This window comes from Sinocyclocheilus grahami, unplaced genomic scaffold, assembly GCF_001515645.1.
Source record: "Sinocyclocheilus grahami isolate Dianchi unplaced genomic scaffold, SAMN03320097.WGS_v1.1 scaffold464.1, whole genome shotgun sequence".
In the NCBI taxonomy this organism is placed as follows: Eukaryota; Metazoa; Chordata; class Actinopteri; order Cypriniformes; family Cyprinidae; genus Sinocyclocheilus; species Sinocyclocheilus grahami.
Genome location: NW_015505643.1, coordinates 1,218,741 through 1,244,138, shown reverse-complemented (window position 1 = coordinate 1,244,138; position 25,398 = coordinate 1,218,741). Strand labels below are relative to the sequence as shown.

General features: G+C 36.5%; 1 protein-coding gene across 1 annotated transcript; it reads left to right on the top strand.

The window, feature by feature from the left end:
* Positions 1–434: 434 nt before the first annotated feature.
* LOC107553061 (dual specificity mitogen-activated protein kinase kinase 5-like) lies at positions 435–23,598 on the top strand. The gene is made up of 12 exons (XM_016235152.1): positions 435–504; positions 1,952–2,003; positions 6,651–6,715; positions 11,634–11,673; positions 13,038–13,106; positions 14,286–14,367; positions 14,476–14,537; positions 14,878–14,926; positions 15,179–15,252; positions 21,522–21,572; positions 23,250–23,321; positions 23,440–23,598. Exons 5-12 carry the CDS (start codon positions 13,080–13,082, stop codon positions 23,596–23,598), a joined length of 576 nt encoding a protein of 191 aa, XP_016090638.1. The 5' UTR covers positions 435–504; positions 1,952–2,003; positions 6,651–6,715; positions 11,634–11,673; positions 13,038–13,079.
* The last annotated feature ends 1,800 nt before the right edge of the window (positions 23,599–25,398 follow it).

Below are 25,398 nucleotides of genomic sequence, written 5' to 3'. Positions count from 1 at the left end.
AACGTGCCCGAGGGCCACCTAGACCCTAGATCACAGTTCAAATCCCCATACTCAGCAATACCCTGCTCACATGTGTGAGTGAGCATTTTCTGTTAGCAAAATCCCACTTTATGTCATCCTCAATGGCTTCTGAGAGACGAATAAATATCAGTTTGGTTTATTGAAGCAATTTCTTTCTGAATACATATCTTTAATGACAAATAAAGGACGTGATGTTGATTCATTAATTTTATTTTTTTTTTTAACCCAAGGTTGTTCCCAGAGTTATATTTAATTTTGACTGATAGATGAAGTGACCCCTTTCCTCAAGCCTCTCTCTTTATTTCCCTCTGTCTCCCCCACAAAAGCCAATTAACCTTGCGGCCAAACCAGGCAGTTTGCTGTTAAATCACAGGTTAATTAGCACAGGGCTCTGACTGTCTTTGTTTGGCCGCAGGTGAACACGCGGCCCGAATCCTCGAGTGGCAGGGGCTCCTCTGCGGCTGATTCCCGGTCCAATGATAGGTGAGTGATCCCAGATCATGCCTGCCCTCATTGAGAGAAAAATCTTATTGCCAAGATTTATTTTGTTTATAAATACAGATATATTTACAGTAAAGCAACTGCATTAATGATTTAGTAGAAATATATTTTATGAAAACAATAGTTGACTATAAATTCTATTAAACGTACACTCAAATACAATTCTATATTAATGCCTCAAGTTTGCTACATTGCTTGGTAAACAATTAACAGTTCTGAACTATATAACTAAGCAGGGAAATCTGATATTAGCATAATTTTTTTTAACTTTTATAGTAAAAATAAATGTTTCTTGCGCATCAAATCAGCATATTAGAATGTTTTCTGATGGATAATGTAACGCTCAAGACTGGAGTAATGGCTGCTAAAAATTAAGCTTTGCCATCACATAAATACATATGTATATTAAAATAAAAAAGTCATTTTTATTTGTACTAATATTTAACATTACTACCGTTTTTACTATATTTTCAATCAAAAAAATGCATGCTTGGTGAGCATGAGAGACACATCTTCTTATGCATCAAAGCACCATCAAAAAACTCTTACTGACCCCAAACTTTTGAACTTTAGTGTATGTTACCAATGTAATTCCTGTTTCTTTATCGATAATTTTGTCCCATTATGGTGCCTTTGTGCTTTGGAAATAAGTCTTGATATAAGTAGAAAAGCGGTAACACTTTAGAATAGGAAACACTTAGTCACTATTAACTACGACTTTTCCCTCAATACATTCCTAATTTGCTGCTTATTAATAGTTAGTAAGGTAGTTGTTAAGTTTCTGTATTGGATAGGATTAGGAATGTAGAATAAGGTCATGTAGAATAAGGCATTAATATGTGCTTAATTAGTACTAATAAATGGCTAATATTCTAGTAATATGCATGCTAATAAGCAACTAGTTAAGAGACCCTAAATTAAAGTGCTACCAGAAAAGCTTTAAAAAGTAATTAAAGGAATAATATATTTTTTTTCAGGAAAATAAAATATTAATCAATAGGGCCTTGTTGTGAACAGTTGCAGTTTAGCTTTTAAATTTTTTTAAGCTGAGTTAAAGGTGGTATTGATTAATTTCGTTATAAGGGTCTCAATAGTGTAATTCTCTTTACAAGAGAAGGAGAAATGCTATCAGGAGTTTGCAGTCTTCATACCCTAAACATACAGCAGAAACATTTTTTTCAACGTTAACTGGATTTTGTTGTTCGAGAATTAAATCCCCTGGCACAGAAAAAAGACCTGCATTCTGAAGGCCAGCATGTGTATTCAGCAGTGATGTAGAGAAGGGAAGTGCAGCAGATCATTCTAGACAAATGAGTCTCGTCTTAACATTTCTAATGTGAAGTAACTTCTCTGTCTAAAAAATTTACTCATCATGTCAGATTTTTGAGGCATCTTGTATAAAATGTTATACTTTGTCTTTTCGCTTAAGCACTTTAAAGAAATCTTCAGCTGAGCTTAAGAAGATTTTGACAAATGGACAGGTATAGTAGCCCTCCCTTCACATCACACACACTTTTACTTCGGCATACATTTTGATACACACATATACTGCACAGTATTCCCACTTCAATCGAATCTGATTATCTTGTTAGTGATGCTGTTACCACTCAACCAGTGATGCTTGCTATCACTTATCCCATTTAATTTGTCACCATAGCCTGTGTGTGAATGTGATAAGGCATCTATTGATTGCTCCTAACGGGCTGTTCACTGACCCTTTCTCTGTGGTATGGTTGAGATCTTTATCTTGAGTGATCAGAGCTGTATCTGTGTGTCCTTCTGCCCACCCCTTCCTGCTTTCCCTGTCACCTTGTCTCCCCCTCCACAGGCCCCCAGCATGCCAGTCTGTCAACTAAAGTGTCAGATAGACAATTAATACAGTCACATCCCCTGTGACACCTGTAACATGTGCAGTTAATGGAGCACTAGTATCCTCCCTCACGCACACACACACACACACACGCACACACACATACATACACTTCAGCCTAATCAAATGTCCTGCACTGGGCCCCTGTAGTCAGGGTGCGGCCCGTCGACAGAGCATTGACTTCACATCAGGTCTGGTTCACAAGGGGAATCACTTCCCCTACAACAACACGCACAAATACTGACACCTAACTAGACACATTAGCCATCACAAACAAATTACTTTTTGTTGAATGGATTGTTAAGGCTACAAGGCATATAGTTCTTGATATATGGAAATAATAATATATGACTTTGGTAGAAGATTTCATTTTAATTATAATAATAATAATAACAGCATTATTATTATAACATTTTTATAATTTATTTATATAAATATTTATTGACAAAATGTTATATCATGGTTTTAATATGATTCAAAAAGATCTGATTCAAAAGAAAAAAAGTTGTTCTGAACTCTGTTTAAGTGGAAGTTAATGATCAAGTGGGAATTAATTTGTTACCTGAATGTATCAGTTCAAAGCTGGATCTGAAAATAGTCCTCCGCGGTTGAAATTAGCAACTGCATTTATAGGTCTGGTCAGAAGATTACCAGAGTGATCTTCACAGCGTTTTTTCTGCTTTGTCAGGCTCAGAGATACTCTGGCCCTATGGAATCTGCTTCTGGTTGTTACATACCCCTTAAGTTATGAAAATCGTTAAACCATTTTGAGAGGTTTGTTGCAATTTATGAAGGTAAAATAGTAGCAAAACTTGAGAGCCTGTTGATTTGAATGTGAGAAATTGTCATATTAATATTTGTATATATAAGTTGAAATTTACTAGGGCTGAGTTTTGACACAAATTTCGCGATTCAAATCGATTCTCATTCACAAGCTTGCGATTCGATTACCAATTCGATTCGATTAGATTCACTTCAATGTCGATTATTTTGGCTATATATCAGGTACAGTACATGCCAAATTTTCTCAAGGAAAATAAATCTCTCAACTAATGCTGTCAAATATATATGAGTCAGTTGGTACTACATTACTTTAATATTGAAGGCTAAAATTAACTGATTTGTTAAAATTTCACTTAATGAAGTTTTTAAAATAATAAAGTTACAATTACATAATATTTCTACTTCAATTTGTTTGTTTTTTTAGATATAAACATAATGGTGGCTGTCATAAAATCTTGATGGATTTATTCAAACATAAATTATAATGAATATGTTATATATTTAGCAAAATGCCCCTCTCTACAGTTTATTTTTCTATATGGTTAATGAGTTTATGGTCACTGAATATGTTTTTTCTGAGGTAAATGTGACGTTACGTGACATTGTTTACAAGCCTTTATATTGACGTCTTTGTGTGGCTGAAACACTGATTGAGAGATTACATGAGACAGGATACAGATTGTAAAGTTGTACTCTTTCTTTTAACTTACCTTCGGATGTTTAGTCATGTTTATTTTGTGCTGAAACTGGTATTAATGTAGAGGAGATGATTAGTTCACATGCGCCTCGCGCTGCTGCGTCTGTTTATCTGAGGTGCTACAGCGATCTGTCACTCCACATTAAACAGCGCCAAAATGGCATTTATTGTTTGAATAGACAGAATTTGAAAGAGACTTTGTTTCATATTAAAAGTACCAAAGCACAATGCTTATTGCGATTTATTGGATGGGAGATGCCCTTCAATGTTCCGTCCCTTAACTGACAACAGGCTAGACTAATCGATTGTTGGGATTTAAGAATCGATATCGTTCCGTAAAAAAGAGAATTGATTAATATCGAGATACCTATATTTTTTTACTCAGCCCTAAAATTTACACTCACGGCTCTGATGTGAAAAGCTTAAGCTTTCGATTTGCACACACAGACAATAATCAAAAACCTGTGTTTTGAATTCAAAGTTGCAGATTAATAGTAAAAAATGTGTAAAATGACATTCACATAAACAAGCTGTCATAAAATCTTGATGGATTTATTCAAACATAAATTATAATGAATATGTTATATATTTAGCAAAATGCCCCTCTCTACAGTTTATTTTTCTATATGGTTAATGAGTTTATGGTCACTGAATATGTTTTTTCTGAGGTAAATGTGACGTTACGTGACATTGTTTACAAGCCTTTATATTGACGTCTTTGTGTGGCTGAAACACTGATTGAGAGATTACATGAGACAGGATACAGATTGTAAAGTTGTACTCTTTCTTTTAACTTACCTTCGGATGTTTAGTCATGTTTATTTTGTGCTGAAACTGGTATTAATGTGGAGGAGATGCATTAGTTCACATGCGCCTCGCGCTGCTGCGTCTGTTTATCTGAGGTGCTACAGCGATCTGTCACTCCACATTAAACAGCGCCAAAATGGCATTTATTGTTTGAATAGACAGAATTTGAAAGAGACTTTGTTTCATATTAAAAGTACCAAAGCACAATGCTTATTGCGATTTATTGGATGGGAGATGCCCTTCAATGTTCCGTCCCTTAACTGACAACAGGCTAGACTAATCGATTGTTGGGATTTAAGAATCGATATCGTTCCGTAAAAAAGAGAATTGATTAATATCGAGATACCTATATTTTTTTACTCAGCCCTAAAATTTACACTCACGGCTCTGATGTGAAAAGCTTAAGCTTTCGATTTGCACACACAGACAATAATCAAAAACCTGTGTTTTGAATTCAAAGTTGCAGATTAATAGTAAAAAATGTGTAAAATGACATTCACATAAACAAAATGACAGACACAAAAGTGTACAGCTTATTTAAATTTGTACTTTACTTCAGTTTCGCTGTACAACCACAAGTCAGCACTTACAACCTCTCAGATCTGGCAGTACAACTTCAAATCTTAGCGCTTTGACTTTTGCTACTCCTTTCGCGGTATTCCTGTAGCAAAACTCACTTGTGCACTTGTACATGTACAAACCCGATTCCAAAAAAGTTGGGACACTGTACAAATTGTGAATAAAAACAGAATGCAATGATGTGGAAGTTTCAAATTTCAATATTTTATTCAGAATACAACAGATGACATATCAAATGTTTAAACTGAGAAAATGTATCATTTTAAGGGAAAAATAAGTTGATTTTAAATTTCATGGCATCAACACGTCTCAAAAAAGTTGGGACAAGGCCATGTTTACCACTGTGTGGCATCCCCTCTTCTTTTTATAACAGTCTGCAAACGTCTGGGGACGGAGGAGACAAGAGAGTAGAACCGGGGATGGGGCTGGAATGGGGGCCAACTTGTTGTTGTACAGCAAAACTGAAATAAAGTGTAAATGTAAATATGCTGTACACTTTTGTGTCTGTCATTCTGTTTATGTGAATGTCATTTTACACATTTGTAACTATTAATCTGCAACTCCGAATTCAAAACACTGGTGTTTTGATTATTGTCTGTGTGTGCAAATCGAAAGATTCAGCTTTTCACATCAGAGCCGTGAGTATACTGTAAATTTCAACTTACAAATATGAATATTAATATGACAAGTTCTCACATTCAAATCAACAAGCTCTGGAGTTTTGCTACTCTTTTACCTTCATACAATTGGCCACTGACATTTAGTCTTACTTAAAGGTCTAAGGGTTAAGATCCTACAGCATGCATTTTATTTTTATATTCAAAGCAAGAGGTTGAAATAAAGATGGAGGGCATTCGGATGTGTGTAAAACTGACTGAATGTGAAAACGTTACCGGTCCCTCTGGCCTCTTTGTGTCAGAATGGTCTGTATTGTATTACCATTTTGACAGCTTTTATCAAAGTCGAATAAGACAGCACAGACAAACAAATAGTCATTAAAATTACCATCACTCTCCTTGCTGCTGTTGTCCTTTTATAAATCAGACAGCAAATGTTGTATTGATCCTCCTTTTTTTTGTCCACAAATGACCATACACTGGAATTTCAGTAGGTTTTTTTTCCCCACTTGGTGTTGCTGTTAAAATTGTGGTGTCTCTTTTGTCTCTGCCTCGCTGTTTTCCTTAGTTTCATGCTCTTAATTCATCAGCTCACTTCAGTTTATATTACCATTTTACACATTTACTGAGCAAAAGAAAAAAAATAGAAACTGCTGTTTTCATAGAGACATGTCTATGAATGCATGCATACACACATCCCCCTTTTAGATTATTTAGATTCTGTTCTCTTTGGATAACTGCAGAGTCTTTCTCTGTTTTTTCTCTGTTTGTTTAGATAAATGAACATGACCTCCAGTACCAGGAGCAGCTTGGCCATGGAAATGGTGGGACAGTTTACAAGTGAGTTAGTCTCTCGTGGTTTTTACCTTGATATTTAATTAGACCGATTGTAGTCAGCCTCTTGAAAGGCCTTCTTTACCCATAGTGCAATCTATAGGTTTTAACTAGAACCGGCAAATTGAATCATGAAAATGTAACTGAAAAGGGAAAAAGTGTTTTGTTGTTCGCACTCATGTTCTGATTAATTTTACATTGGTCTCACTTGTGCTCATGTTTTCAGACATCCTTCAACAGCCCCCCAATATTATGACTCATTAAATGTCTTGAGAAATGCGAATTTAAGGATGTTGCTGATTTAGTGCTTGTGAAGTTGAAGTGACTCTTTTTGATCCTTCTAAAGCTCCTTTCTGTGCCAAAGCTATATACCACAGACTATACAGTTGCAGGACAGGGCAAGGTCATCATCTTGCACACACAAATAATTTTGTTCATTTCTTGAACCAAGTGACTGTTGGCAAGGCTCTGTGTGCTTTTGTGGATAACACAGACGCTCATCATTTGCTTCTCTTACTGGAGGAGCACCTCTGGGTTGTTGGAAATTGTTCAACCATTTTAAAAAAGCCAATACTGCAACCCAGACAAGAATGCAGTCTGGCATGCTCAGCACTAAATGTGTTTGCCTAGAATTATATTTTTTCCCCTCAAACAAAAGAAACTGCTGAATTTTGCATTCATCTCTTAATTCAGACCTTTTCCCCTGTGTTTTCCTTCTTTAAAGTGTTGGATAAAGAAATACAGTTCTGAACCTAGGCAGTCTGTTTGGAACAAGCACTAAAAACCAATGCAAAATTTTAATACCAGGAATGTTTGTTTTTATTTTATTTCTATTTTGTTCACCACATATTCATGATCTTTAAAGAATGGTAACATTCACTGTTACTGTGTTTCTTGCTCAGTGTAGGTAGCGGCAGGTGAAATGTAATGTAATATAATCTCTGATGTTGCTCGTAGTGAAATTTAGGCCAGTCTCCCATCCATCTCCACAGCTGTCCTCGATCACCTCTACTGTGCTCGCTCACATACATGCACTCTCCTTTATGCAAAACACACACCTTTGTGCCCATCAGACGGCATACAGGATGGCGCCAAGGGTATTCGCTTAAATTGCTTTTCTTAGGAATAAATACTTTTTTTTTTTTCTCTAAGGCTTTCACCTAACCTGCACCCCTTGATGTTGTGTTGCTGTTTATAAGCATGTTTCTTGCTCGCATATCTGAGAAAAGATGAAGTAAATACACTAAAAATGTTAACAAATATATGCATAGATACAATAATATACAGAATGATTGATGTAGACAAATGTCACTTTCTAAATTTCTTTCTAAAAATTTTTTTTGAATTATTTACCTTTTGCATATACCCCCCCACAATTTGTGATCCAATTAGAACTAACCTGCGACCCGTTTTTGGATCACGATCCGCCAGGTGAGAACCACTGGATTTCTTTCAGGTGAGGTGATCATCTGGTCATCTCAGGTTAGATGGCATAGGGAAAGAGACGGAGAGAACTGTCTGGTCCGCATTGGCCACTGTAATCGAAACCTGTTTGTGTGGTTTCATGCGTGTGTGTTCGTCTGCAAACACGCATGCATGGGATAGCTGTCTTCGAGAGGTCCATGAATACTGCATGACAGAGCATTCATTACCTCGGGCTCTGGAGTGTAAATAACAAACCGAATAGAGACACATTTACGGGGGTCAGGACCACACGTCACTACGTCACCTCGTCCTGACCACGCGTCTGTCAGTCTTTGGTCATCGCTGCATGACTACTCGGCAGGGTCAAAGTTCAAGGACTTTAGCTGAACTTTGCAAATGGGCTTACTAGGCTACATTACTGTTCAGAATGTCCTGAAGCGACCATTTAGACAACAACATTGGTTGAGTTGGCATTAGTAAGTAGTAAGTAGTCATTTAGCAGATGCTTTTATATAAAGCAACGTATAGTGTACATATTACACAGACAATCCCTATGGAGAGACGTGGGGTTAAATGGCTTGCTTAAGGGCACAATGGTAATGCTTATGACTTGCTACATGCACAAAGTGAAACTAGCAACCTTCCGCTATTCAGCCCTGAGCTATATACAGTGGGGAAAAAAAGTATTTAGTCAGCCACCAATTGTGCAAGTTCTCCCACTTAAAAAGATGAGAGAGGCCTGTAATTTTCATCATAGGTATACCTCAACTATGAGAGACAAAATGAGAAAAAAAATCCAGAAAATCACATTGTAGGATTTTTAAAGAATTTATTTGCAAATTATGGTGGAAAACAAGTATTTGGTCAATAACAAAATTTCATCTCAATACTTTGTTATAATATACCCTTTGTTGGCAATGACAGACGTCAAACGTTTTCTGTAAGTCTTCACAAGGTTGTCACACACTGTTGCTGGTATTTTGGCCCATTCCTCAAGAGCAGTAATGTTTTGGGGCTGTCCACTGCCAACTATGCCGTGCCACCTTCAACAGATATTGATATCAGTTGACTTTGACTCTTCAGTTGTGTTTCTTGGCTTCAGAAAGGACTTGAACCTTTTGAGATGTACTTTTCAGTGCATATTAATTTAATACTTTGTTACCAATAAGCAAAGCAAGCATCTACGTGTCTTATATGGATCAGAATCTTCTGAAGTGTAAAGTGCACACTGAGAGGACACTAAGGTGAGATGGGATCGAGTGTCGTTGTCCTAAATGAGGGAAGTTAGCCATCGCGTCACTTAGAGCGACATTAATTAAAGGCTTGCCGGAGTTGAGGTGTCTGGGGCTGTAACCAGATCAGCCATCTATTTCTCATAAATCACATGCACTGTCTCAAACACTGTTACGAATTTGTTTACTGCAGACGTATACACAGCTACATACAGAGAATCATAATCAAATCAGTCTTTTTCTTATTCTGTCCTTTCTCATTTACACAAACACATACTGTGCTCCTGTGTTGTTGAATCCACCCTCGTTTGGCAGCTGTCTGTTGTTATAGTATATTATCTGGTGGAATGGACCGTGTCGTGGGTTATTGTAACCCAACCCCTCTTCAGCACCTACTGCAGTAACCAGATCCACTGCTCGGAATGAGCAAGGATCATAATTAAATAATTGCGGCTTTGCCGTTAATTCGACCTGTAACAGGAGGCCTGTCTGGGAGAGCTCACGATGAAACGGGAACGGAGCAGATAACGCTCCACAGCTCGGAATGTCTGAGGTTTCGCAGGTGACTGACTCAGGGTTGACCTCACCTGCATTTGACACTTAGGATGAGGACACCCCTCCTCTGAGCTCTTTTTCGTAGCGATTAAGCCACTGATAATCTGTAAATAAATACAAATGTTTAAAAAGCAGCTGAGTGTCTTAGTCATATGGATGTACATCTCAGGTAGCTCTGACTTAAAATCCTGAACATAGTTTTCCTCCTTAAACGTCAGTCATTGAATATCTGTCCATATTTTATTTTGTGAGCACAATGGCCACAAAAAGTGTTTGGACACTTAAGCAATGTTTAAAATGTTTAAATGCATAAGATAAAAATACAGATACAAATATGTAATACATGGCAAAATATTTAGCTTTAAATAAGTGACATATATGCCACAGTTTAGGATCAGTAAGATACTTTAATGTTTTTGAAAGAAGTCTCCTATGCTCATCAATGCTGCAGTTTAAAATGATCACAAATGGGGGGGAAAAAATGAATAGTGAAAAAGATTTAAATTTAAAATAAATGTTTTCTATTTTAATATATTTTAAAATGTAATTTATTCCTGTGATGGCAAAGCTGGGTTTTCAGCAGCCATTACTCCAGGCTTCAGTGCCACATGATCCTTTAGAAATCATTCTAATATGCTGGTTTGTCGCTCAATAAATATTTCTTATTATTAATCTGTAACGAATCATCCACTGAAGGCGAGCGTAGTGAGAACCCAAGTGCAGTTTATTTACAGAGTGATCCAAACAATAATCCGAGACACAGACTTGACTAGGCATGAACAGACTTAGCATGAGCAGACTAGACTCACCAACAGCGGGTTAAATACATTCAATACACGACGAGGGCACAATGGGAACATGAAGCTACTTATAGGAAACAAGAGGGTCACATGACAAGAACAAACCAATGGGAAACAAGACACATGACCAAGACAACCAATCAGAACATGACACAATGAACAGGGGAACCAATGGCATGAATACATGAAGGCAAGGGAAGCGAGAACCCAAGTGCAGTTTATTTACAGAGGGATCCAAACATCCAAACAATAATCCGAGACACAGACTTGACTTGACTAGGCATGAACAGACTTGACTTGACTTGACTTGAACAGACATAGCATGAGCAGAACAGACATAAACAGACTAGACTCACCAACAGCGGGTTAAATACATTCAATACACGACGAAGGCACAATGGGAACATGAAGCTACTTATAGGAAACAAGAGGGTCACATGACAAGAACAAACCAATGGGAAACAAGACATGACCAAGACAACCAATCAGAACATGACACAATGAACAGGGGAACCAATGGCATGAATACATGAGGACAAGGGAAGCATGACACAAACAGGGACCATGAAACAATTACAAAATAAAAGACATGGAAAACATGAACATGAAACAAAACACCACATTACATAATGTTGAAAACACTTATTTGCCATAATTTTTCAGGATTCTTTGATGAATAGAACATTCCAAAGAACAGCATTTATTTAAAATGGAAATCTTTTGTAACTTTGTAAATGTCTTTGCTTTTTAATTTAATGCATCCTTGTTGAAAAAAAAAACCTCGCTGCACCCAAGCTTTTGAAGAGTAGTGTACATATACATTTTGATTTGTTTATTTGTACGTTTTTCAAAGTTAAGGTATTGCTAAGAAAATTTTCATTGTCATTAATTGTACATTTTTCTCTTCGACAGAGCTTACCACTTGCTTGGGAAGAGAATTGTTGCGGTGAAGGTAAGAACAATGCATATGTCTGTATGCTTTAGAACCTCAAGCTCTGGAACTTAAAGCAACCACTCAAACATTGCATTAAATTAAAGGAATCCACTGATTTTCCTTAGTGCACTTAATAAAATTTTTACATATTTTGTAGATTATTTATTCGCAGAATTACCTGGCTCACATAGAAAAAACATACCAAAGACCCAACATATGATATGATAGCTCACATTCAACTAATGGGTAAGAAAATCATACAACCAGTATGCTCTTTAAACAGATAAAGAACCTGCAGAGCAGAAGAGGTGAACTCAGGTGGCTTTGCTACAGGTGGACTTTACTGCAGCAAGATGCAATGAATAACCGCTGGAGATGTTAATAGTGCTCTACTAATTGAAGAGCACAAAAGAGCAAATCCAGCACTCCTACATTGCCACAGTTAAGCATGATTGAGACCCTGTGGCCCTCATACTCCAGAGCGTCTCTTTCTTTTTCCTTAGCTGTTCTCTGTTCCATAATTTCTTCCACTCTTTTCTCACATTTTTTCTCTCTCTCCCCCTTCCCATCGTCCTCATTGACATCTGTTTAGTTTACTTTTATCCTCTCACTTCTCTTCTGTCTTATCTCCTGTCTGTCCTCCTCTCCTCCCGTATCTTCTGCTGTGTCTGCTCATCTTTCCGTCTGTGCTCTGCCTGGGTCTGCTCGAGCAGGGCTATCTATTTGGCTAAGGCTGTAAGTGATCTCTGCTGAGCTTTAACTGCGTGGCCTTGCCTTACTGCCTTACCTGTAATCAATTATTTCAGTGGGAGGCTGATAATCTAACCTTAACTAAAGAAGCATTTTAGCTAGTCGCTGCTTCAGTACAAAAGTGGAGAAGAGAGAGAACAAAAACCTAGGTTGCAAGAAAAACATAACTGTTTTTATTTCAGAACTTTGTAATATTAGATGAAAATACAGCCTTGGAATATCTTTGTGGGAGTTTAATTGCCTGCTTTTGTTTTGTTTTTTTTAAGTGGTAGGCTGTTTAATTTCCTGTCAGTACTGGTTGAAGAGAAGCTCTTTGAGCATGTTTCTCAAGCATTCACTTTCAACCTCAAAAGCCAGCTGAAACAGAAGTATTGACGCACAAACAGCAAAGTATACTCGAATGACTGCTTATGTTTGCAAGTTGTATTTACCTGATGTAAAATTGTTGGGAAAAAGCAGGGGGAAGTGTCTAGCATTGCATATGTGATTTCGATATAACTAATTTTGCTTAAGAGTTCTGTTTGGGTGAAAATGGATTTCATTTGAGATTTCAAGTGCTCGTTTGATAGATAGCTCAGAAAGGTCAGTGTGAGTGTGTTTGTTCAAATGCTGGTCTTATACTTGTATTGCAGGTTATTCCTCTCGACATCACAGTGGAGCTGCAGAAGCAGATCATGTCAGAGCTTGAGATCCTTTATAAGGTCTGAACCTCTTTTTCTGTCTCTGCTTGATTGCTTAAATGCATAGATACATGCATTTCAGTCCTCTTTCCAGTGAATAAAAACAGTGGCCTAATTCCGATCAGCAACTGACAATGCTGTAGTCATATCAGTTTCTTACCTCCCTCTAAACTAAACTTAGAGCATTTTGCCCTCTCTTTGGCACTCAAGTGTCACTTTGTTAGTCTTAAGAGAGTCTGTGAAAAGTAACACCTGAATACGTTTTGTTCTTGGTAAAGTTTGGAGCCACGTTCCAGGTAAAAAACAAACTTGTTTAGAGCTGTGTGTGGTTTCAGCTTTCAGATTAGGTGTATATGAGGTGCATGACTGTGATAAGTATAAAAGAAGTGTCATGAATTATTCAGGAATCAATGCCTATGTAGTTCAGTCCACCTGTTCCTGTAACCTGCTCTGACAACAGCTGCAGGATAGACTTTAATTGATTACAAATCACCCTTTGCAGCAATGAGCCAATCACACAGAATAATCAGCCAATTTCACATTCTGAATAAAATACTGTGGCATTAGCATTACATGGCTTACTATAAATAACTACCAGCCAAACACTTAATGAAACAATTAACCACATCTTTTCACTGGAAACAATCAATCATGTATTTTCCTAATAATGAAGTATCATTGAGAACCATCCGGTGAATCATGCAAAATTTCTTAATAATCTCAATTATTCAAGTTTAGGCAATAAACTGTTAGCCAAAATGTATAAATAAATAACCTTTTCATAAAGCCGTGTTCATATCACTGCAATGCCATTAACTAGCTATTTTGATAAATGAACATACTCTGCTGTTCAAAAGTTTGGGGTCAGTAAGATTAAAAATAAATTAATACCTTTATTCAGCTGGGACACATTAAATTGATCAAAAGTGACAGTAAAATAAATTATAATATTATAAAAGTATAAATGCTGTTTTTGAACTTTCTACTCCTCAAAGAATCCTAAAAAATGTATTACAGATTCCTCATAAATATTAAGCAGCACAATCTTGGTGAGCATCTTTCATAAGCATAAAAAAAAAAATTTACACAGCCCAAACTTTTCAGTGGTTATATGTACATTTATGATAAAGTGCAAAATGTGTTATGGCATATAACATTTTTCCAGTTTTTATATATTTGATTGATTGTGTTTTTTTACAGTGTGATTCTCCATACATCATAAAGTTCTACAGTGCTTTCTTTGTGGAGAACAGAATATCGATATGCACTGAGTTTATGGATGGTAAGTCTCAATTGTTTTGACATTTGTCAGGCATCTAGGCAACATTTGCACAGGAAAGCATCACTCACAATATGTCAAAGTTAATTGAATTATTTGTTTTGAATGTAGGTGGCTCTCTGGATGTCTACTGGAGAATCCCAGAGCATGTGTTGGGCAGAATTGCTGTTGCGGTAAGTCCTCTTCAAGTCATGAAACTGTTATTGAATAAGTGTATCAGAGAATTTTGAAAGCTTGGATTTTAGAGATTTCGGCATGTCCAAGAATCTGCTACAGCTCTGACCAGTGTGTGTATGTGTGTTTTGTCTTTGTAACATTTTATTAGTGCTCAATTGTCATTGCTCCCAGTTCTGACCCTCATTACCCTCTCCCTCACACTTTCTCACAATAATCAAAGATATGCCACTGTTTAGACAATTTACAGCTCTATCCTCTACAGACTTAGCTCTCATCTCATGAGAATCTCGTCTGAGTTTGTTTTCAATGAGTATTGCTGTTTGTGTGTATCTATAGGTGGTAAAAGGATTAACGTATCTCTGGAGCCTGAAGATTTTACACAGAGGTGAGAAAGCCACTTTTATGTAACTTGTAAAATGTGTAAAAAAAAAAAATATCCAGATGTTGAATATCGGTGTAAGAACTTGACTGTTTAGGCACATGTATCTAGAAGTAAAATTAAGTGCACTAATATTAAACAATTTGGTTTCAGTAAGGTTGTCTACCAGATTACACCGCAAAAGTACATTCATTTAGTGACAGTAATATTAAATACTGACAAATATTATTGTAATATTATAGTTGTTTCTCTGTGCAGATGTGAAACCCTCCAACATGTTGGTTAACACACGGGGTCAGATCAAACTGTGTGACTTTGGAGTCAGCACACAGGTATGTTTTCATTTGTTTCCTGTGACTATTTTTGTGCATGTTTATTTGTCTGCATGAATGCATATACTCACACAAGTGCTTCTCATGTGTATGTATGTTGTGAGCACAGTCAGCTCAGATCAGCCATTGTTCCATCAGTCTCTGTGTCTCTGTTGTGTTCTCTATCTTATTCCTCCAGGGACTTTTTGCCTTTGCTCCCTAACCCCCAGATACGCCCTAGATTGCTCCTCTTCTCTCACTTCCAGCTCTTTGTAATTACCACATTGACCAGATATTCAGTGTGTGTGAGTGACGGCGTGTGTGCGTGCGTGTGGCTGGAGACAATATCTCAGACTGAGTAAGTCAGCATCAGTCTCTCCGCCTCTAATACACTCAGGAGTCCAACAATGGAACCCAATCACTCCAAACGGCCCTCTTTTAATTAATATTCATACCCATGTTCCCCGAAGAGATTCAAGTTGAAGCTGACCCCTGGATGAGGTGCGTGTGTGTGTTCTCCTCTGTGCCCGTCCAGACCATGACACTGTATAGTAAACCTATGTCTCTCTTATTCACGTACACACACACACACACACACACACACGCACGTCAGGCCACGGGGGAACGCTCTCATTACGTTTGTTCTGTCATTGCTGACATGTGCCATTGTGCCCGGATCTCACTGTCTCTCCCCTGTGAGAGTACAGACTAAAATTAAACCAGGCCGGCATTTCAATAACACTCCACAATAACACACTCTTTTCAGTAGATTTAAATCAGTTCCTCTTACTGTGTCTTACAGTTCCTCTTACAGAGAGCTCAGGTCACCTGCTGTCACATCTGTACTGAATTTCGATGTTTAAACAGAGATAACTGTGCTGTTTATATCAGAGGACTGAATGTGATGACTTCTCTATATTATTCTTGGCTGTGCACATACAGAGGGGGTCATGTTTCACCTTTGAGGTTGTGTGTGATGCAAGGTTATTATAGTTTTGCATTTTTAAATTAGTTTTATTTTAATATCGTTTTCAAATTTGCAATAACATTTAGTTTCGTTTTTATTAGTTTCATTAATAATTTTGTTAGTTTTAGTTTAGTTTTTATTTTGTGAACACATTTCTATTTAGTTTTTATACTGTATAGTTTAGTTTCAGTTTTAGTAGGCTAATTAAAGTTGAGCAGAATTAACAGATCACTTCCAGAGAACAGGCCAAAAAAGGCTTATGCTGATTTAAACTTAGTGATGCAAATGTCTAGACACAAAATTAAAGCATGCTGAGAATGATTAGATGGTAAAAGTATACAAATACATGTCAAAATGAAGCAGTCATGCCTTTTTAAATCTACACAAGTTGCGCTTACATTATATTTAAAACGCACTACTGAATGATACATGCGTGTTGTGATTTTTTATTATGTCTTTCATCTTATTTAACCTTAATCATGATACCATAACTGTTGTGTCTTACTCACTTTCCCGTGAACAAACGTGCATAAATCATAAGTGGAACTTATGAAATTCAATAATAATGCTTTAACATTCGATTTGCAGCGTTGCGCATTCGCGCTGCAGCTGAAGTGAATGACAGCTTAGGGAGCGCTCGTTGCTGCTTTCTGTAGACTATATATCATTTTATTTTTAAGTTTTATTTTTAATGCTTCTGTAAAGGACTAACGGCCACACACTGCAGATTTTAAGGAGTGACGATGGCATTTAACATTAAAGTGTCTGTCAATTTTTTTTAGAATTTTGAATATTCATTGAATTAAAAAATAAAAATCCACATTCGATTGCAAAAACGTTGCATTCGAATTTAAGGTCTGTGTCAGCTGTCAGGCAGCCTTATCAGTCGCGCACGAGATGCGATGACGATGTATGTGTCATTGATTGCAATTGAATGCTTTTGTTAGCCTATCCAGTTGAACCCACTAGATGCGGCGCTGCTACGTTGTTCATTCAATATACTGCTGAAAACGAGAGCATCAGTGTGGAGAAGATGTTGATTACGTCAAAACTGAAACCAAGCCGTTCACACAGAACGCATATTTATCACATTTTCTGGAGGGACATCTATCAGCGTTGCACTCACGTCTAACAGAGAGCGGCATGTTTAGAAAGCCATGTAAAATTAATGCAAGTTCAACTTTTAAAGTTTAAAGTTTAATGGTTTTTCCCCATCCCACTGTATCTCATGTTTTTAAATGAAGAAAGTAGCCTACTCTTTGTGAATGGTTTTCAGTCCTTTGTATTAAAGGGGTCATATGATTCTGCTAAAAGAATATTATTTTGTGTATTTGGTATAATGAAATGTGTTTATGCAGTTTAAAGTAAAAAAAACATAATTTTCCACATACTGTACATTATTGTTTCTCCTCTATGCCCCGCCTTTTTGAAACGCGTCGATTTTTACAAAGCTCATCGGTCTGAAAAAGCGAGGTGTGCTGTGATTGGCCAGCTATCCAATGCGTTGTGATTGGCCGTATACCTCAAGCGTGAGACGGAAATGTTACGCCCCTCATATACTGTTGATGTTGTGTCCAGCCGGAGCGACGAGACAAAAACATTAAAACCCATTACAAACAAGGCATTTGTTGCATCCAGTGGGGACATAATTACTGATTATAATGACTTATACTGTCTTTTTACGCATTACGCATTGACAAACAACAAGTGCTACTCTACTGCCCAAAACTCACGTTTGAATCATCAGTGGCAAATGATAAAATAAAACATACTTACGTGAGTCAGAACTGCCGGCATTTTAGTCTAACGTTACTCTCCCAGGATCAGTAAACAGTCCTCCATAAAATGCGCTGCACACATCTGGATATTTGGGCTTAGCGTGCGCTGAGGCCGGGCTAGAGTGAGCTGAGGCGGCGGGGTCGAGAAGCGGAGTCCAGCTCGGGTTCGTCACATGTGGTTGCTGCAAGCCTGCCCGCCGCTCCTTCGTCGAATCTGCCGGCCGCGCCGTTCTCAAGCCCGCCGGCCATTCCTCACTCAAGCCTGCTGGCCTCTGCTCACTCCAGCCTGGCCTTCCAAAAGAGGACCCGAATAGAATCTGTTAGAATCTTTAGAATAGAAACACTGTTCCAGAACAGTTCAACCCAAATATTCAGATGTGTGCAGCACATTTTATGGAGGACTGTTTCCTGATCCTGGTAGAGTAGACTACAATGCCAGCTGTTCTGACTCACAGACTGTAAGTAAGTTTTTTTTATTTTAAAGAATTTGCTACTGACGATTCAAATGCGAGCTTTGAGTAGCGCTTGTTGTTTGTCATTTCTCCGATCACAAATGCAGACATGGGTTTTATGTTATGCTCCGGTCTGACAGGGCATCATCACAATATGGTAAGGGGCGTAACATTTCTGTCACACGCTTGAGGTATTCGGCCAATCACAACGCACTGGATAGCTGGCCAATCAGAGCACACCTCGCTTTTCAGACTGATTAGCTTTGTAAAAATCGACGTGTTTCAGAAAGGCGGGGCATAGAGGAGGAACAATAATGTACAGTATGTGGAAAATAATGTGTTTTTTTAACCTTAAACCGCATAAACACATTTCATTACACCAAATACACCAAATAATGTTCTTTTTAGCAACGTCACATGACCCCTTTAAAATAATCACATTTAGTTGCTTTGCAGCTTGAAATGCAGACACACCGTTTTAGTTTTATCCAACTCAGTGCAACTTATAACATCCAAGTGAAAGATATAACCCCCAACATGTCAGAAAAAAAAAACAGAATCACTGAGTCCTAAAAATAAATTGTAAACTCAATCAGGTGTAGCTAATCACCTTCTCAATGGCACACAAAGCCATTTGACTTTCAACTGTGATCAGCTGTGGTCATTTTGATTAGCTCAGCATGAAAAGAGCTTTCCTGGAGCATTTCAGTCCTTAGTAGTGCAACTGAAGCAAACAATCAACTATGGGTGGCAAGGCACTGTCAAAAGATCTTCGGGATAAAGTTGTGGACAGGCACAAGTCAGGAGATGGATACAATTGTCATAATGTATCATTTACTTATTATTAGAACTATATATTGGTATTATATATAATATATATTGGTACCGAAATTTGAAATTGTTTATTGTTACACTTTAGTTTGGGAATCAATTCTCCCTATTAACTAACTATTAACCATTACTTTTTTTCTCAATAAACTGCGAATTTGCTGCTTATTCAGAATCAGAATCAGAATCAGCTTTATTCGCCAAGTGTGCGCAAACACACAAGGAATTTGTTGTGGTTTTTGAGAAGCTCTTGGTACATACACGCATGCATACACATACATACATATATGCTTACATATCTGACATGAGAACAGAAACATTTAAATAAGACTTAACAATAAATAATAATGTGTATGAATCTGGAACAGAAGATTTATGTACAGATTTGTGCATTATTTACTCTCTCTCTCTCTATATATATATATATATATATATATATACAGCTGTATAAAAAATATTTATATGTATTTACATAGTACTTGAGAGAGAGGCAATAATTAGAGATGGAGAATGAATTACAGGCATGAATTACAGAACACTTAATAGTTAGTAAGGTAGTTGTTAAGTTTAGGTATGTAGGAATAAGGGATCTAAAATTTGGTCATGCAGAATAAGGCATTAATATGTGCTTTATAAGTACTAATAAACAGCCAATGTGCTAGTAATCTGCCTGCTAATAAGCATCTGGTTAATAGTGAGAATTGGTTCCCAAACTAAAGTGTTACCTTGTTTATTTATTGGTACTGAAATGTTGGTATCATGACAACACCAGCACTAAATAATCTGCTTTACAATACAGTAGAATGATTCTAGGCACACAGCTGAGATGATATTTATTCTTTTTGAGATTCTTATTGATCTCCTAAAAATATCTTTCTATGAAGTAACACTTTCTATGAAGCCCATATTTATAACACATTATAAGGGTATTCTTAAGGCATTATAATGAATGCATAATGCGTTATAAAAAATTTATATGTTGTTTAATCTCATAAATCATAATAATTATAATACATTATTATAAAACTTACTTATTTGTGATTATAACGTTTGAGTATGATTGTTTATAACACGCAATGAACACCATTTTAAATCCACTTTATTTATAATGGATTATAAATTTCATATCTTGACATTATTTATTTAAGATCTGCACAGTATCTTACTATCTTACTGATAATACATTAAATATGGTTAAAAGCAAATGTGCTATATAACACATTCATCTGATCAAATATCTGATTTTATAGCTGTTTAAGAAAAAATATTGTTTTATTATTATTATTATTATTAATATTATTGTTGTTGTTGTTATTTATAAGTGGTATTTGTCTGCTTTAAGTAAAGTAACAAGTCAACAATGGCAAGATATAATACATTATAACTATGGGAAATATAATTGTGTTCATTGTGTGTTTTAAATCATCATATTCTTAAAAGCTATAACTACAAATAAGTAAATATTATAATGCATTAAAGCTCTTGTTATGATTAATCATGAGATGATACAACATATTATAAGTTTTTTTTATAAGACATTATGCATTCATTATAATGCCTTAAAGGGTTATTTCACCCAAAAATGAAATTTCTGTCATTAATTACTCACCCTCATGTCGTTTCAAACCCGTAAGACCTTCGTTCATCTTCGGAACACAAATTAAGTTATTTTTGATGGAATCTGAGAGCTGTCTGACCCTGCATAGACAGCAACGTAACTGAAATGTTCCCAAGTCCAGAAACGTAGTAAAGAGATCTGTAAAATAATCCATGTGACATCAGTGGTTCATCCGTAATTATACGAAGCTACGAGAATACTTTTTGTGCGCAAAAGAAAAAAAAAAGGCTTTATTCAACAATTTGTCTCCTCCGCGTCACCCTGTAGGGCCATTTTGGAGAATATCCGCTAATTATATTCTCCAAAATGGCGCTACAGGGTGATGCGGAGGAGACAAATTGTTGAATTGTAGAACAAAAAGTGTTCTGGAAGCTTTGTATAATTACGGTTGAACCCTTGATGTCACATGGATTATTTTACAGAACTCGTTACTACATTTCTGGACTTGGGAACATTTCAGTTGCGTTGCTGTCTATGCAGATGAACGAAGGTCTTACGGGTTTGAAACAAGATGAGGGTGAGTAATTAATGACATAATTTTCATTTTTGGGTGAACTAACCCTTTAAGAACACCCTAATAAATAATGTATTATAAATACGGGCTTCATAGAAAGTGTTACCAATATTTCTCCTGCTTTCTTCCACAGTTGGTGAACTCCATTGCTAAAACATACGTTGGAACCAATGCATACATGGCGGTAAGCTGCATTCATACCTGTAATAGTCTTTCTGTTCAGATGCTTTGTTATTATTTTACCTGAATAGAGAATGAATAGGTCATACATACAGGTGCATCTCAATAAATTTGAATGTCATGGAAAAGTTCATTTATTTCAGTAATTCAACTCAAATTGTGAAACTCGTGTATTAAATAAATTCAATGCACACAGACTGAAGTAGTTTAAGTCTTTGGTTCTTTTAATTGTGATGATTTTGGCTCACATTTAACAAAAAACCCACCAATTCACATGATTTGGGGTGCAATGTCATCTGCTGGTCTTGGTCCATTGTGGTTTGTTTCCCCTCACTTTATTTACAAATTTTCAAGTATTACAAATTTTTTCAATATTTCAACAATACAGTTTAGATAACATTTTAACACTAGGTATAAAGAAAAGGGATCCGAATAAGAAATGGGAAACTAAGAAACTATCAAAATGACAGATACAATCAATTATCCCCAAGTAGTAAAGTGCAATTAATTATCCCTAAAAAAAATACACAAATTACCCTCAGCAACCCCCCACCCCACCCAAAAATAAAAAAATAAAATAAAAATAAAAACACATTCTGCACTTGTGCCAGCTAGTAAGAGAAAATTAAACACTACCTAATACAAGTGTGGTCACCCACTAGGGGGAAATTGAATAAAATCATTATTTTCAGTTGAGCAGGGGGCTATACGTTTCCATATACTCAAGAAAAGAGCCCCACATTTTATAAAAGTTCTTTGAAGAGCCCTTCAGTGAATGTCTAATCAATTTCAGTTTGATAAAATGAAAAATCTCTTTAATCCACATTGAGTGGGTAGGCGACGTAGATGATTTCCAATGCATTAGAATCAAACGTCTAGCCAGAAGTGTTACAAAGGCCACAAAATCTGCCTTGTAACCTATGTGATGAACTGGTAAGGGAAGTGTACCGAAGAGTGCTGTTATCGCTACAGGTTTGATTATTATCCCAACTACCTGAGATACTGTCTCAAATATTTGAACCCAATATCCATGTAAACTTGGGAAGAACCAGAACATATGTGCCAAGGTTGCGGGACTCTGACGACAACGGTCACAGATAGGATCAACATCTTAGTAAATTTTAGATAGTCTGACCTTAGTCCAATGAGTGCGGTGGAGTATTTTGCATTGGATCCATCCATGATTGGCACATAAAGATGAGGAATGTACCCTGTATAAGATACTTTCCCATAATTCCTCTGGAATATCTTCTGATAAAAACCAAAGACTTAAACTACTTCAGTCTGTGTGCATTGAATTTATTTAATACACGAGTTTCACAATTTGAGTTGAATTACTGAAATAAATGAACTTTTCCACGACATTCTAATTTATTGAGATGCACCTGTATTTGGTTGTAAAGGTTGTCAGTCGAGTATGTGCCTGTAATCCACACAAAACAATCAAATTGCTTTTTTGTGGAAAAATTAAATGCTTTCTGAAGTTCGATTTACACTCATGCGCACACAAATTTAGACAACAGAACTTGTTAAATAGGTCACACAGGAATCACTGCAAAAAAAGTATGAATGTGTGTGTGGCCTTCAGTGCCACAGTCTTACTCTAAGCACAATTCATATGCAGAATTGTACACTGCATTATAATGATTCTTCATGTGTTTTTGTGTCTTTGCCTCTGTAGCCAGAGCGGATATCAGGGGAACAGTATGGTATTCACTCAGATGTGTGGAGCCTAGGAATCTCTTTCATGGAGGTAAAACAGCCAAATAATAATTTCTTATAAACACCCACGTATACACATAGCCCAGCATTTGTACTTCGGGCGGACTGGTGTCAGTGTTTCTGCTGAGTGCTGTTGATGGTGTCTGCAGGCAGCCTGTCCAAACAGATGTTGGCCTGCAGCTATGCATGGATCACACTCAAGATCTCCCACTGACTGCTACACACACACACACACACACAAACACACACACTGCTCTGCTATCCTTTTGGACCCTCTCCCTTCGAATTACCATATGAGCATAATGTAAGGAATGAGATTTTGTGTGCGTGTGTCTGATTTCTATATAAAAATTGGGATTAATGAATGGGGAATAATATTAAGGACAAATGTGTGTGTAGTGAAACATTAAATAAAATTAGTGAGTGTGTGTGTGTGTGAGAGAGAGAGAGTGAAAGTTTTGGAGTTAGTGTAGCAAAACACTATCAATCACTCAGCCAGCAGAACGTCCAGTAATTAGAGTGCTGTGTTCTCTGTTCCAGAGGTGTGTGTGTGTGTTTCTGAAAAAGAGAAGAGAGCTGTATGAGTATAGTGATTTTTTTTTTGTAATGGATATTTTTCTAAGCAGAAACCAGCAGCAAGAACTGTACGTACGAGTGGATTAGATTTTAATATGGTGGTTTGATTCGTGTACTGAAAATGCCGAGCTGGTAGTTCTCATTGGCTTTATTGATTCCCATTTTGTAATTGTCAGCGCTTCTCATTGGCTGTGATGAATTGTTATTGTATTCCTCGAGTCAATCCCTTGATTGTATTTATCAATACTGTTGGATATTATCAGTGAGATGTTTAGGGAGGGAAATATCAAGGGTCATATGGATTGACATTATAATGAGTTGATGAACAGTATATTGATCTGATTATGATTTAGTATTGACCTTACCATGTTGTTAGGGGTGTGATTGTTACGGCTCGGCTGCTGGAATGTTTAAGCAGTTCGGATGAATTACCTTAATGTTCTGTTGGCAGATTTCTTAACTAATGAACTGAACTCACCTCCTGAACTGGGATGGTTATGTTAGATTTAATAAATGTGGCTTGATTTGGATTAATTTTCTAAATGTAACTGGAATGTAATTAAAATAAGGTTTGAAAATTGTCTTATTTTTAGTTTGACTTTTGCTTAGAGCCCGACCGATATGTTTTTTTTTGGGCCGATACCGATATTAGGGAGTAAAAAAGGGGCCGATACCGATATATCGGTCGATATTTTTTTGTGCATATTATAGTACAGTACCAGTCAAAAGTTTGGACTCTTTCCCATTCGTGTGTCCAAAAATTTGACTGGAACTATATATAGAATACAGAATATATATACATAAACACATTTTTTGCAATGATCTCTCAAATGTGGTGATCAAACACTTATAATTGTGACAGAGATATGTAAGGGCATTTAACAATTTAACAATAAACTTTATTATCCAAAATGAGTCTGACATCAGTGCACTAAACAGTAACGTTGAAGTTTATTCAACTTTAATTCAATTCAATTCCATTCAACTTTATTCCGTTGAAGTTTATTTCACTTCGGAACATTCATTCACGGATTTGCGCTACTATCTTCACACACAGACAAAACTTACTAGAGAAGTGTGAAGTGTGATATAATATAGGGGAGTGCAAGCACAAAGTAACGGGGGTTTAGTTGTAACACATGTGGTTTGCATATTTATTTTACCATAGTAAAATTAAAATTCTGGTTTAAGTAAATTTTTTATCTCAGTTTTTATTATTCATTTAAAATTAGACAAATCTGCTATTATTTTAATCTCCAATCTGTTATTTATCAGTTCAGATAGTTTTTTTTAATGCTTTGATTACTAGCAGTAAAAACTACTATTATTCAATGACATTAGCAATGTAATTTACACTATTTATTTTAATTAATTTTAATGAGAAACAACGAGAAACAGGTGAATAAAGACTGGCAGTCAATGTTTAATGTTTAGAAATTATTATTTCAAGACATGTAAAGCATTTTTGCATGTTTATGTGGGCCGTCCCAAGCATGGTTGCAATGTGTTCATTGTCAAACTCCAAAATCAGA